At 51.7% G+C, this 15235-nt stretch overlaps 1 protein-coding gene across 2 annotated transcripts in view; it reads right to left on the bottom strand.

Annotated features, from left to right (window-relative positions):
- Positions 1-14878, bottom strand: part of efna2a (ephrin-A2a) — a 53187-nt gene extending 38309 nt beyond the window's left edge. Inside the window, exon 1 of one of the 2 annotated variants that reach the window (XM_055505425.1) lies at positions 13821-14878. In XM_055505425.1, the coding sequence (XP_055361400.1) occupies positions 13821-13963 (143 nt within the window). In that variant the 5' untranslated portion in view covers positions 13964-14878. The remainder of the gene's footprint in view (positions 1-13820) is intronic. The other variant, XM_029138512.3, reaches the window with a different exon arrangement.
- Positions 14879-15235: the final 357 nt, after the last annotated feature.

The following is a 15235-nucleotide window of genomic DNA, read 5'->3' as shown; positions in this document are numbered from 1 at the left end:
CATCAGATCGCGAGCCAACCGGCTGCATCGCCGGATGCGGCCGCACTTAGACGTACAGTAAAGAGCGGCGAGGCGCTCGAACCGCTCCTCCGCGTCTCCCTTGGAGCCTCCCCGCGTCCGTCCCGCCCGCTCCGGCTTGCCGTCCATTAGCGCGGCAGCTGTCGGGGCCGCGCACGTGGAGCCCGGCTCTCGCTTAGGTTCTTTTCCCCCTGACATGGACTCAGCTGACTGTTCCCAATGCTCACTCACCCATCAGAGGGAAAACAGTCGACTCTCCCTCACCCGCTCGCTCCCCGTGTCTCTTTTTGTCTCTGCATGTTCTCTCCTCCTGCCTTCCTCTTCCACTGCCCCCCCACATGCATTTCTGCGCTCTGCCTCAGTCTCTCATGCTCTTATCTTGTTTCCTCTGCATGTTTTTGGTGGCTCCTATCGCTCCTCTTCTCCATCTCCTCCTTGTTCCCCTACATGTCCTCTCCATTACTTCGCTCTCTGCACCTATAGCTCTGCCGTGTTCACCCTTTCACGCCTCCCCGTCCTTTTGAGGAAGCACTTCGATCGTTTGGCTTTTGGGGAAAGTGCTTCCAAGTTCGCGTCGTGCCGAAACTTTCGCTGTACGGTCGCACGTGGAAAAGGGATATGAAGCAAAAGTTGCTGCAGGATGCGATCCGGCGAAGGCTAATCTCAAAGCCCAAAAGCTGCATTAGTGCCTCAGTCTTCAGGAGCTGCACTGTCACTCTGAGGCCAAGTCTGTAGATACATTAGCCGATGAGAGAGTCCTGTGCTCGCTGTCACCTGGTGCAGCTGTGACTCACTCATGTGCCTGTAATAATTAAATGAAGGAAGTCATCGTTTAATGAGATTAAAGATCAGGTTTCATGAGATTTGCTGGAGAAACTACTGTTATATGTCTAAAAGAGGGACTTCAGCTTTTATCAACAATGTAGCGGTCAAACCTACCAAATCCCTGTTTGATATGAAAACGCTGTACGACACGTTCATTAGTATTACTCTGGTATAATTACTTCAAAGTGGTCTTTAAATGCGTCACCCTTTCCAAGCCATCCCCTCTTTCTTGCTTTCCATCTTTTCTTTGCACTTCACGCCCCGTCTTTCATCCCTTCTCGCTCCCTCCCACTCCTGTACCTTGCTCTCCCTCCCTCCCCGCTCCCCAGAGGGAATGAGTAAGTGCATGGTTGAGTGGAGAAGAGAGGTGGGTCCTGCCCTCCCAAATTCTATTTCAGAGAAACCCGAGCTCAGAGAAGCATGTCTGCCTTCAGAGGGCCGGCGCTGGCCTGCTTTCACAGTTTCATAAGCAGTGCGGCAACGTGCGGAGATAAATACGAATCCCCCAAACCGATAAATACACCAAAGAGGCGCGGACGTCAGCCGCCGTGCCCACACTCGCTCGCTCCAGCGCCGAGCCTCGCAACGACACCCGAGGAAGTCGGCGAGCAGGCGTTCCCACACTCATACGTGACTTAGATCAATGTAAAGGCACGCGGGGGTAAACACACACACGCTCATGACGTGTCTCCACTGCCGAGGTCTGACTGTGCACACACACACACACACACACACACACACACACACACACACACACACACACACCAGCGGGAGCACGACCGGCAGAGGGGAAATGAATTATACATCCACCCTGTCTCTATGCATTAGACATAGAAAAGGAGAGAAGAAGAGGTGGAGGCAGAGAAGAGGCAGCAGATAATGTGGCCCTGGTACCAAACATGTTGCCTTGTTATGAAGAGGAGAAAGAGGAGCGGCAGAGCAGGGGCGCGTCTATAAACTGTCGATCACCTTGACAGCATGGCCTTAAGACAGACCCTCGCGTCTGCTTTGCAGGTCCACAGCTGGATGCAGAAAGTGCTCCTAGCAACATCTCTCTGCTGCTGTGACGCTCATTGGTTCACAGTTCAAAGAGTTCCTTCCTCTGCAGATGTGTGTGTGTGTGGGGGGGGGGTGATGCAGGAGAGGAAAATGCACACACGCACCCACTCGCTCCGATCCGACTGATTGAAGCACAATGCGGGAAAGATAAATAAATATAACGTCACCGACTAAAAGCAGGAAGCACCGAGCTACGTTCAGATTGGCCCATTTTGGAGAAAAGGCAGCGGTTTGAAGCTCCAACGCGCCGGGGACGAGGGAGAAAAATCCACTTTGGCCCGAGACACCAGCCAAATTGAGTGTGGTGAAAATGTGGGGAGGATTTCCAGCCTGTCACCGCTGTCAGGAGAAATTCCCCTCCGAAGACTCATCTTCTTGGGAATAAAAATATGAATTCACATATTTTCAGATTGAGAGCCGGCCGCCCCATTTGCTGTTGAGACGCTGGCAGGTTTGTTGCTGGTCACAAAAAGCCCTTTGTCTTGTTTGCAGTCGTGAATCATCACAGACTAAATCTTTAGCGGTGCATTTTTTGCCGTCTCTTGTTTGATTTTAACCCCGTTGTCAGTGCTGTGGTTAGACAAACAGCTTGATCTGGCTTTGTGGAAATTAAAAGGAAGGGAATTCATAAAAATCAACCAACAGCAGAAACCATGACAAAAGCGTTGTCGTTTTTCCTTAATTGAGGTCTTTTGCAAATCTCCTATCTGAGGTCTGAGGACATCAAACCGTCTCATGAGCTGTATAATCATCTTGATTGCGCTTTTGCAGAAATGCCTCAGTGTTACTGCAACTGAGTGGCACCAAGTTCTGCAACAAAACTCGAGTTCATAAATCAGGATCCAGATGGATGCGCACACGCGCACACACGCACGCACGCACACACACACACACACACACACACACACACACACACACACACTAAACGGTAAAATGATCTTCATCACCTGACAAAGTCCAAGTGCACAGGAAGTAAAACATAAGCTGGAATATTTGGGAAGCGCGTTGGAGCTGGAGGAAAAGTGCTGACTGGAACTGACAAGCATACAGTACACATATAAATGAGCCAATTTGCACCTAATCAGGAAGAGGAAAACAATGCCTCCTCCACACCTGGCGCTTAATATTATGCGACGACAAACAGCGACTTTGCTCCTTCCTCTCCCCGTCTGACGTCTGAAGGCAGCTTAGCGCCGGTGCAGCCGCCAGCGTCGCCCTCGTACCCTCGGACCCGGACACCGAGCTGCTGCATTGGTTTATCCAACGCCTCTTGGTGGGCGCCCGAGTTCCTGTTCTGCACGAGACGCCGGGTTTGAAACGGGCGAACGGTTCTGGATGCAGACGGTGGCATTTGGGCGTCGCCAAGCAGGAGGGGACGCTCGGCTGAGAGGCTGAGAGCCAGAGCACCTTCCTCATTAGCGGCTCAGAGTTGTTTGCTAAGTAGCTCCCCAGATGCTTCTGGTAATTGTGACAAACGGAGCTTCTAAATAAAATACTGGTAAGTGAGAGTCAGCGGCTATTCTAGTGTAGCGGCGGAACACAAAGCAAAACATGGCTACCGACGGGTTCAGTCCCTGAGCGAAATTACGTGTTTTTTTGATCAGACTTCAAGTCAATGAATCTCATTTCAGCAAACACACCAAAAATCTATTAACCAAAAATCAATAATCTATTAATACAGAAACACTATTGACTAATGCTCAGCTTTAAGCTCAGTCTTCATTTGCTGTGATGCGTGCACACACACACACACACACACACACACACACACACACACACACACACACACACACACAGTGGCCTTTGCCTAATCTTCCGTCAGACTTTCCACCTTCTTGCTGGTCAATAATTCATCCATCTCCTCTCCAATAATGTTCTTGATCAAACTTTCATGCCCCTGTGGTCGATTGATTCTTAATTGGGGGAAATGGAATAAGTCGTGGGGAGCTGCAGGACGCGCATAAAGCGACCTGCAGCAGGTGGAAGGTGAGTCACAGCTGGATGAGTCCAGGCTCGGCGGAGCGGGGAGGGAAGGAAGGCCTCGCTGCTCCGTGACTCCTCGCTACTAATGGGTTTAATGAGCTCTCAGGAGTCGCGGCTCCTTAAGACGTGGAGAGGCGTCGCGGAGCCGCACTGGGCGCAGAAGGAGACGCGAAAAGATGTCGACGCAGGGAGCAATTAATGGCGGATAGCTTAAAAGTGGAGAAAAGAGTGGCGAGGGAGTGATAACACCAAAAAGCAGGTTCTGTCACAGGCGCCACCGACATCAACAGCATTTACGGAGCGGGACGCGAGCCGCTGCAGACGCCGTTCCGCCTGTTGTTGTTTGGAGTTGACCCATTTTACATAAACAAAAAAAAAACATCAATAACGGCTTCCTCAGCAAACACACGCAGACTCCGTGCGCGCGCGCAGAGAGAGAGAGAGAGAGAGGAAGTCAGCGAGGGTGTTTGAAGTGCGCGTGATCAAACACGGCGTATGCAGCACCAGCAGCGGATGCCACAGCCTGTGCTCCTCACCGATCCCCGCACCGACGAACACGCCTCCCGTCAACGTTCCTCCCCGTCTCCCCGTCTCTCCCACTTTTCCACAATCGCTCTCCTCCAGCTCTGGCCCATCACACCCCCCTCTCTCTCTTTTTCCCTTTTTTACCCATTTTGAATTGTGTTCATCGCCTTAACAAATCACGTAGTAATTGCTTTTGACACTAATCTCATTAAGAAACATGGCCGACAGCTTTTTAAAAAAAACTTTATTTCATTTGAACCAGTTCTTTTCTCCTCCTCCTCCTCCTCTTTCATAATATCCCTATCTGAAAAAAAAGCAAAAGCGAGAGGAAGCTCCTCAGAGTCATATTCCGTGTTAGGCAAATACTGTATAATTCACCACTGTGCATGAACTATAAATATATCCATTACTATCCTCCTTCCTTCCTTCCCTTCCTGTCTCTGGCTGCACCTCAGGCTTTGGATGATCGGTGCCACAGCAGCTTCATGTCAGCCACTCGTGTCCACAGCGAGAAATAAATGCAGACAGTCGCAGTTTTCCGCCGGAACGGTGTTTGTTCGGAGCCTCGTACCACCTACAAAGCAGCACGCTCCTCCAGTGGAACGAGCTATGAGGGACGTCAACACAAAGCCCGGTAAAGAACAGAGCCCTCCTGCAGCCCCTTCAGTAATCAGGGATGAGAGGAGTTGGGAGGAAAGGAGGGAGCAAAAAAAAAAAAAAGAAAAAGGGAAGGAGAAGGAAAGGGGGGAGCCGAGGGGAGCCCAGCAGCCTCCTCAGAACTACACAAGAGGCGAGGAAAATTTGCCAGCCTTTGATTAGGCTCTTCAAACCGGTGTAAGGATCTTTTTTTTCCCCCCACTGAAGCCAACACACTTAGAATACACTCTCCCGAACCACAACTGAACGCACACGCGCACACAAAATGGGCGAAGACACACAGGAGGCACACATAGAGTACATCTGGCAGAGTGTCACACACATTTTTACACCCCCCCCCCTAAAAAAAAAGCTGGATACAAGAAGAAGAAATGAACAATCTCGCTCTCATTTGTGACATAACATCCCGCTGGCTGCGCGGGTGACTTAGGAGGTGACGCCTCAAAGGATCCAGCTTTCTCATCAGCGCTGGGTCTCTTCATTTCTCTACCCCCCCTCGAACCAAAGATAGAAGTGCCATATAAGTGAGTAAGCGCTCTCACGTCTCTCTGCTTTTTCCACACAGCAACTGAAGGGGGGGGGGGGGGGGGTCTCAGTGGAGATGTCACGGGGGAGAGTCCCCAAGAACGATGGGAGTGCAGGGGGAGGAAAAGGGGTGAGACCAGCACATCAGCTTCTTTCGTCCTCAAGTCGTTACTAATTACATTGTCTTCATCATCAGCCACAGAGTCAAAAACGTCATCTTCATCATCATCATCGTCATCATCATCATCCCATAAAAATCACTTGTATGGTTCAGAATCTCCAGCCTTTCCTTTATATCACCACTATAAGTTTCATCCTCATCCTCTTCTTCATCACAATCCCTGATGATGATCATAAGTTTGCATGACTCCATGACGGCCATCTCATCATCTCCTCATTCAGTATCATATATCCCAGCAGATGCAATCATCCTTATGTTGATATTAATTAGTATAATCAGCATTAATGTCAACAAGATGACTGATTTCAGCATCATCTGATAATAATCCTCATCATTATCCTCCAGTTGAACAATCACAATCAAACAATGAGTCATTTTATCATTTTCCCATTATCCTTCATCATCATCACCATCGCCACCATCATATCAGAGCAGAGGACCAGAGCACTCACTGTGCTCATCAGCATAATCATCGTAAGCATTAGTGCCATTGTCGTTAATCTTGTTAAAACAGCCGCCACCACTGCCACCATCATCACCCTCATCATCAGCTTTGTAGTCCTCTTCAGTTGTTATCATTGTTTATGTAGCCTTGTGATTACACCAAAACATACTGGGATGGTGCCATGTTTTTACCATGTTCACCGGTTCTCCTCGCGGTCCTGATCACTATTCCTGTCATAATCCCCCTCGTCATTAACATTAATACAATTAGCATCCCGCCGCAGCGTTACCATGACTGTCTTCATCTTCAGCAGTTAGGGCTCCCACTGTTTTCATTATTTCATAAACCTCATTAGCGTCGTCATCACGTTGAATGTCAGCGTTAGACTTTGAAGCGGCGGCGCTGACATTTCCGAGCTCTTCTAGAGCGTCGCTCAGAGCAGCAGCTGCTTCAGAAGCTAAAGCGTCTAGAAGCACATGAAACGGACGAAGCAAGGAGTTGAGTGGAGGCGCGTGTCGCTTTGAGAACGGCTGTCCCTGCGCGGGTTCAAGCTCCTTCCCAACCTTTGGAAAAGGTCTTTTATCCCGTATTCTGTCAGGATCCTTGATGAACTATTACAATTGCATTGTACTAAGTGAATGTACCTGTCTGGAGAGGGTAATATATTGTTTTAATATAGGCGTAGAGCTTTCATTTATGTGTGTACTGGGTCTGTGCCGAGACTCAAGATGAATTTCATGAGGAGATTCTATTATCATGGCCATCATTAAGACCTCTCCTGTCATCATGATCCATATGTCCATTATCAGAAGTGGCATCAGTGTCACCTTCATCAATATCATCGTCTGCTCCCGTCCTCTGTATCTGGAGCCACGTCAGCCAACACAAGGCCCTCAGGGCGAGGATGGTTGTTCGGGTCGGGGGGGGAACGGCGGCTCGGGGCGACCGCGCACGGAGCCAGCAGGTGCCGCGGACGAGGGCAGGATCCGGCGCTGGAGCATCTGCCGGCTCGGCCTTGTTATCTCCCATTAGCGTGGAGTAAAACGAGGCGTTTGTGCGCGGCGGCCCCGCTGCGGCGGCCCCGCTCCGGCGGCGGGTCGTCCACCGCCGGCTGGAAGCTGGCTGAATTTCTCTCCGCCTTGTCTGATGGATTACGATGCAAATGATTCACTCGCCCCTTCTTTTGTTTGACTTTCCACTCCCACTGTTTGAAAAACCTACTGGGGATTTATGATTTTTTTTCTCCTCCTTCCTTTCTTTTTGTTTGGACCGAGATGAAAAACGGGTTTTCATTATTGCACCAGCGCATGCACAGAGCAGGCACATTTATGCGCCGGGCCGAGCCAAGAGATTTGCGGTGCCGTTGTGTAGTTTGACGGCGAGGGAGGAAAACAACCGCGTTGTTCACGAGTGTGCGGTTGAACATTTCCAGGACGAGCTACGTTGTCCGGCACTTAGTGGATCGTGAGCGTGAAAGGTACTGGGGTCGGCGCTGCATTGTGTCCAGCCTCACCTGCACACTGTAACACCACCTGCTGGGCCCATCCACCCGTGCTTTCCCGCTGCCTCCGCGCCGCTGTCTGTCCGCTCGACTCACGCTTCCAGAAGTAATCTTTCCACCACTTCCCCTCTCTTTTTCCACCTAATTTCCTTCCTCTGCATTTTGCCTCCTTTGCTTTAATCCTCTTTCCTTCGTGCTCCATCTTTGTAAATGGGGGGAGGAAAAAAAAAAAACGAACCAGAGTGGCCTCGTCTTTGTGTTTTGCCCTTCATATCCGTGTCTGAGTGTCCCTAATCCTTCAAGCAGATCTTTTTATTCCCCCTTTTAAACGTTTGGTCTTTTCAGCCTCTCCGGGCCGGGCTGAGGCGCAGCCAGACAGTGCTGCGTGTGTTATTATCAGTCTCCAGCTGGTCTACATGAACACGGAGCAGCTGGGGTCCCATCAGAGCATCGGGCCGACAGAACCCAAAGACTCCTATTCTTTCACTCGGCTAACGCAATCAGCACAACCAGCCGGGACCTGAGGAAAAGTATTAGAGGGGAGCGGAAACAAGGATGGAGCCGGAATGACAATGGTCATTGTTTGCAGCGTATTGAGCGCAGCGCGGCATCGTTCATATTCCGGGCCTGTATCTTTCATTTTGTCCTCTCTTATTCACACTTTCGCTCCTTCATCCTGTCTGTTGGCCTCTCCGTCTCTTCATAAAACCCCCGGCTCACTGGCTCTCTCCATTCCCTGGCTGCGAGCGCCTCTCTCGCTCGCTCGCCCGCCCTCTCTCTCTTCATTAAAACAACAACTCCTGGGATCTCCCCAGGTTGTTTCGAGGCGCTTACATCATCATCATCACCATCGCTGCTAGAGTCATTATCATCAGCTAAACCTCATTAGCACACGGCGGCAACAGAATCAGCAGCGGCGCCGCGGAATATCCTTACTCATCCTCCCAACCTGCTCCTCTGCATGAACAATCGAATGTGGGGTGAAAGTTAAGTAAACATTTTATATTGCATTACCGACGCGGCGCTGAGCCGCTGACATACTGAACGCGGTCCCATGGGCAGAGGAGATGACATTTTCCCCGACATGCACAGACACACGGGCAGAAAAATGCACAGAACCAGTCCGGTTCCATTTTCTCCGGGAGGAAATATATTTTTGGGAAACCTACTTTGAGGAGAAATCACTTCTAAGACAAGGATTATGATTCTAAACCTCCACCTTAATAACAGAAGAAGAAGAAAATCCCTAATCCTAAAGTGAAGGCAAGATTTGGCTGCAGCGGAGAAACAAAATCACGGGGCACGAGATGTTCCTCAATCTGACTCAGGTTTTCAGTTCTAATCGGTTACATGTTCACATAATGGAGTCTATGACACCCGACTGTAAAGTAGCACATGACTTCATCTTGGTGTGGGCAGCTGAAGATCCAGTGTGAAGAAGTTCAATCGGGAGGTTTTACTGATGAAAGTGCATAAAAAACTGAATATAACGTTTTGGGATAATTAGTTCCCAATAGAGTTTTGTTTTAAAAATTAATTTCTGTGTTTTTTGGGATCACCTCATTTGAAAAACAACTTTTAAAACCACCGTTCTTTAGCTTGAGTGCACATTTTAAATATAAAACCAATGCATGTTCTAAATTTAAGCAGAATAAGGAGCATCGGCTGACGGGCAGAGAGGCAGAGTGACTGTTGACACCGTTGACTGGTGACAAACAGCAGGACGTGATGCTGTAACGCACGTTTAGGCGAGTGGTGCCACAACCTAAAGCGCGTTGCGCTGCGTTTCATCACACACATGAGGAGCAGGTGATCCCGGCGCAGATCTGCTCCGCGTTAACGGAGCATATTCAGATGCAGATAATAACTCCTCTGTGGGGTTTTCTTACTGGAACTAAGGCAATTGGCCGCGCGTTTAACATCAGCCGACAAACTGTTCCTGCTCCAAAGCCGATGAATATGTAGACGACCTCCTCCTGCCAATCACGATGCTGAATGTGCTGATGACTAAGATCAGCTACACTGGATCTCGTTATGTAACCGACTCTCCTGCTGAGCTGGGAGAAATCATTTGCGAGGCAGGAGCCCTGGCTTTAATTACACCCCGTATCACTTTCAGCTCTGTGGGTTGTCTCCGCGTCCGCCAGCGCAGCCCTGACATGTAAAAACAACACGCGTAGTACACGGTCCAGGCATGTAGGTCATGCCAAGAACATGCAGCGTGACGTAGTGCAGCTTTGCAGCGCGCGGAGGGGAAGTGGCCCGAGGCGGCGCGGACACGGCGTCAGGATGAGAGCGATGACATGAGATAAAAGGAGGGGGGTGAGAGGGAGAGACGCGAGAAGACGGAGAGGAAGAAAAGTGGGAGGATGGAGAGGAGGAGAGGTGGAGTGTTTGGTGGTGGTGGGCGGTGGCGAGGAAGATGGATTTAACCCAGGGGCAGGTTGGAGTCTGACAAACTGTCAGTAACGGAGCGGGGGTGACTATGAGTCTACATGTAAATTGGATGCAAATCTGTGTGTGTGTGTGTGTGTGTGTGTGTGTGTGTGTGTGGTAGGGCTAAGGAAGTGCTAGTGACTCCACATATCACTGGACGCCACAGGGGACTCTGCAGAAAGACGGTGCATGTGTGCGTGTGCGTGCATGTGTGTGTGGACGTCGTTTATTATGAGCGTGCACGTACGTGTGCGTGCATATTAAACTTTCAGTACTTGCAGTACATACACGGGCGTGTGGGTGCTCGCTGCATAAGATGCTCCTTCCTCAAAGGCTGTGTGGGAGAATGTGTGTGTGTGTGTGTGTGTCTCCAAGGAGACAGACTCTGTCCCATAGAATGAGGGTGTCGTCAACCATCAGCGCTTCTCACTGACATGGAGTTCCTCAAAGACAGAGATGAAGAGAGAGGAGAGAGGAGGAACAAAGGGGGAAAGGAGAAAGCGAGGCTTTTGAAGGATAAACCGCGGGATTAGATAAGGTGCTCCTCCTGGACCATTGAGCCAGGGTGTGTGTGTGTGTGTGTGTGTGTGTGTGTGTGTGTGTGTGTGTGTGTGTGTGTGTGTGTAGCCCATTGCTCTGAGCACATTAGCTGCTTGGGGTGAACAAAGCCCCCTCACCTGCTTGCTTTATAACGGGGGCCTGAAGGGGCTCAGTGTGTGTGTTTATGTACGTGCATGTGCCAGCTTCAGCTTCCACTGCCTCTGTGTGTGTGTGTGTGTGTGTGTGTGTGTGTGTGTGTGTGTGTGTGTGTGTGTGTGTGTGTGTGTGTGACCAGGCTGCCTCGCATTCAGCCTTCTCTCCATTGTGGTTCCGTGCACGTGCGTGAGCCTGTGACCTAAATCCCGCCGCCACCGGTGCGTTCGCTCCGCTCCTTCCTGCATGTGGCATCAATCCCTTTATGTGGGTCTGGAGGATTCCCAGATCCTGCTCCAGCGCCGCTGCAGCGCCGCCGTGTTAGCGCGCGGCGCCGCATCGAGGAAGCGCGGGCGCCGCTGCCCGCCGTGACCGAAAGTGGTCGGGGCTGTTTGAATTGGATTATCTCATACATTTTGTATTATCCAGCGAGACCTTGAAGGAGATAGAGAGCCCTGCTGAGAGCCGGGACCTTGATGTAACGGCTTTCTCCAGTTTGTAGCATGGCTCCTCTCCGTCTCTCATGGAGGAGCGTGTCTTCAGCTCATTTTATTCACGTCGACTCATCCAGGTTGGTCTCGATGCAAAGACGCAGACTGTGGCCGAAGCGGAGAATCGAGTCGCACATGAGGACGAGTGGAACGCGGCGGCGTGGGCGGCCATGAATCCCAGAAAAGCACATTTTGTGATAGAAAGTTTTGCTCCAAACATTAAAAATTTACTGCTACTTTCTTCGGGACCACTTTGTTAAATGTATTTCTAATGACGGGCTGTAGATTTTTCAGACTAACTGGGACGTCGAGTCGGCAAAAGGCAGAAATTTCTAAGTGTCATTTTCTATTCTCTAGGTGCCACATGCTAAATTTAATTCACCCTCGTTCTAAATGAGACTTAAAACGATATTCCAGCTCCACCACAAGAAACCAAACTGTCTGCACGGCTGAACACACACAACCAGAACCAGAGCCCGGCCGGAAAAAACACATATTTTACTTGTGCCATTTCTGAAACGTTGAATCTTCCCAGTCCATTTTCCCGCATTGCTAATTTATTTTGACTGGAAAGAAGAGCAGCTCACCAGTCAGAACAGAACCCCCACAGACAGAAGGTGAACACACACCGGCTTCCATTCACCATGAACCCGACCGCGACGTGAAGAATTCACCGCCCTCGGGTCTGAACAAACACCAGACCTCGCACCCAGAGCGACTCCAGGCCCAGACGAAGCCTCCGACCAGAACCGGGTCAAAGCATATGAGGCTGTAGGAGCGGACCGACCCAACCCGTCGACCCGTGACCTCGCGGCCACTGTGTTCCTCTGGCAGCTCTCCATGAGCACGTGAGGAGCAATGTGTCGTTTCGCTGCCAAACACAATAGCTGCTCTTCACATGCGCCGCATTATTTGGGATTTGGTCCTTGGCAACTAAATTACAACGTGGGGAAATGGGAGCAATTATGTTTTTGTGGTGGAATATTTCATGGACAGCGGCACCGAGGAAACGCGGAGCGGAGTTTCTGCTCTTTTATGAATCCCATCGTGTCGGCTCCGATGGACGGTGCGTTTTGGGGGAAGACCGACCTCAGCATCCTGGAGTTTGTTTACCAGGATCATCCTCGTGCTTCTCGTCCCACTTATTGTTTTGATCCTGCAGCATTTCTACATCACAATCAGGCCAAACGTCTGCACACAAAACAAACCCCAACCTCTTTTACTGTATGTGTGCGAGCCAAAGCCACTTCTCGCTGTAGATGGGAGCTGGGGGCAGATGATGTCACCGAGAGGCTTCAGCGGCGTGACGCAGCGCGAGCAATGACGGCGCCGGGCTCCAAACGGGCAGAACCGACCTCGCCGGGCCTCATCACGGCTCTGGCGCCAATGCATCTTTGATGTGTCCCCTTTCCTTCCACTTCTCCATCCCACCCTGACGGAATAACAGCGCCCCCAGCAAGCGTCCACGCAGCCCGCATTCACCCTGTGACACGTGTGTGTGTGTGTGTGTGTGTGTGTGTGTGTGTGTGTGTGTGTGTGCAGGCGCGGAGAAAGAAAGTGGAGGGGAAAAAGATGAAAAGAGAAAGAGAGAGAGACGGAGCGCGAGAAAGGGAGAAAATGTTCCCCCTTGCCTGCTAAATATTTGAGAAGCCTTCTGTGGAAAAGTGATGCAGTCGGAGACGGGCCTGTTAGCGAAGTGTGTGTGTGTGTGTGTGTGTGTGTGTGTGTGTGTGTGTGTGTGTGTGTGTGTGTGTGTGTGTTGGCTGATGCAGGCACAGACAGACCCGTTAGTTTGGACTAATTCAGCTGTGAACAAGCGAGAGGGAGCACTTTCACTGTTTATTTATCTACCTGGGAGAGGGAGCGAGAGAGGGAGAGGGAGCAGAGAAAGGGAGAAGGGGGCGAGCGAGGGAGGCGAGAGCGAGCGAGCCAGAGAGGCCGGCCAGGTTGTCACAAACCATTAGACGGACGGACCCGGTGCGCTCTGCCCCATGTCAATGAGGGCGGCACAGCCAGACAACTGTGTGTGTTTTGCTTTATGCACGGATGTGGATTTTGCACGAGTGCCAGACGAGTAACGTGCGCTTTTGTTTATTGGCACAAGTTGCGAGGAAGGTGTGTGTGTGTGAGCGAGCGAGCGAGCGAAAGAGAGAGAGAGAGAGAGAGAAACAAAGAAAAAGACTCTGTAGACATTGATGGGGAGACGGGGCAGGATGCCCTCATTGTCTGAGACAAAAGGAGCTCCCGGTGCCACAGAACAACACATCCAGTGTGCGCGTCCACGCGGCTGCTTCTCAAACAGCATCAAATATTCATTCAAAACACAGCTTAAGCAGGAACGGCGCACACGGAAAAGGACGTGCTGGTGTTTTTTAGTGTCTTTGACTCTTCAGCTACACGCTGGGAATAGATGGAATAAGGTAGAATACACACACACACACACACACACAGAGTAAGAACCCAACTCCCACTGAAACTCACTTGGGGTTGGAGCTGTTCCAGTAGACGGCGTGTCTGTCAAATATGATCTTCTCCTCCGCCCACACGGACACCCAGGAAAGGACGGTGAGCACCACCACCTCCATCGCACACCTCTGCCCGAGCTGGCACAGCATCGCACACATCCGGCGGGGGGTCTGTCTCTGTGACTGGGGATCAGGCTCGACGCCGCGCTGCCTCTATCGCTGCTGCACAAATCCCCTCTAGATCATCAATGTCCGTCTGCGCGTCTCTGGGCGAAGCGGCTCGGCGGCTCATGGGTCGTTAACCGGCTTGATGCGAGTCGCGGTGACCTCGGCGGCGTCTGAAGTCATGCCCGAAGCGGCTGAGATTCACTTTTGGACTTGGTCGGCCGCGGACGCGCGAGCGCCCATTCACATGGCATTTACGAGCGCGTCGTGTGCGGGATGCTGCGCGTGCGTCTCCTCTGCAAGGTTCCAAACTTTTCTCCCATTACGCGGAGCAGGGGCGATGGGCGAGCGACCGGGACCGCGAGGAATCCAATTAATCGCGCTCCAGAATCATCCGAGGTTCGCGCGCGTATCGGCGGAGCGGTCGCTCATCAGCAGACGTGAGACGACGCCAGAATCGGCCGTCATATTTGTTTACCCAGATTTGCGTCGAGTCTGGGGCGCGTGGGTTCTCGGAGGCTCGTCTCAAACTACGTCCACTCGACCTTCCCTCTTATTGCGTCGGACACAAATAGATCCACAGACGGAGACGCTCCTTTTGCGTTTCTTCTCAGTCCAAACTTATCGCTCCACGGGAAGCGCGAGACCTTAGCATCCTCCTCTTCCTCCTCCTCCTCCTCCTCCTCACACAAGCTCGGAGAGCATCTCAACTTGGCGATCCCTCCGCTGTCACTGGCTTCGAATACGACGCGGCTCCGGTCGCGGTGCGCCTCTCACTTTCCCGTGCGTCACGCGGATGCGCGCGTCCAAGCGAGCGTCTGGCGATGGCGGCTCAAACCCGAACGCGCTCCCGTGCAACCTGCACCTGCGGCGGCGGCAGCGCTCACCGGCACTCTGATTCGGCGTAAGTAGCCCCCCCCCCTCTCCCGCTCCTCCCCCCGTGCCGTACCCCCCCTCCTCCCCGCCGTCTCCGCGCGGGCGGGGTGCGTTCTCCCTCTGGAGACCCGGAGCCGGCTGACTCACTGCGCCGGAGTCGGGTTCCTACGGAGGAACAAAGTCCACTTAGCGCTTCAGCACAAACACAACGTGTACATTTGGACCAACACAACGTGAGAACGCGTCATCCCCGGAGGGACGCTGCAGCCGAAGTTGCATCTAATTGTTTACTTCTCGGACTTCTCCGCAGCCGCAGCCATCTGTGTAACTGAAGGCGCTCGTTTGCGCGGCATCCGGGCGCGTGCGCAAAGCGCCCGTGAAGTTCATTAT

This window comes from Betta splendens, chromosome 22 (assembly GCF_900634795.4).
Source record: "Betta splendens chromosome 22, fBetSpl5.4, whole genome shotgun sequence".
In the NCBI taxonomy this organism is placed as follows: Eukaryota; Metazoa; Chordata; class Actinopteri; order Anabantiformes; family Osphronemidae; genus Betta; species Betta splendens.
This window is presented reverse-complemented; position numbering and strand designations above follow the sequence as displayed.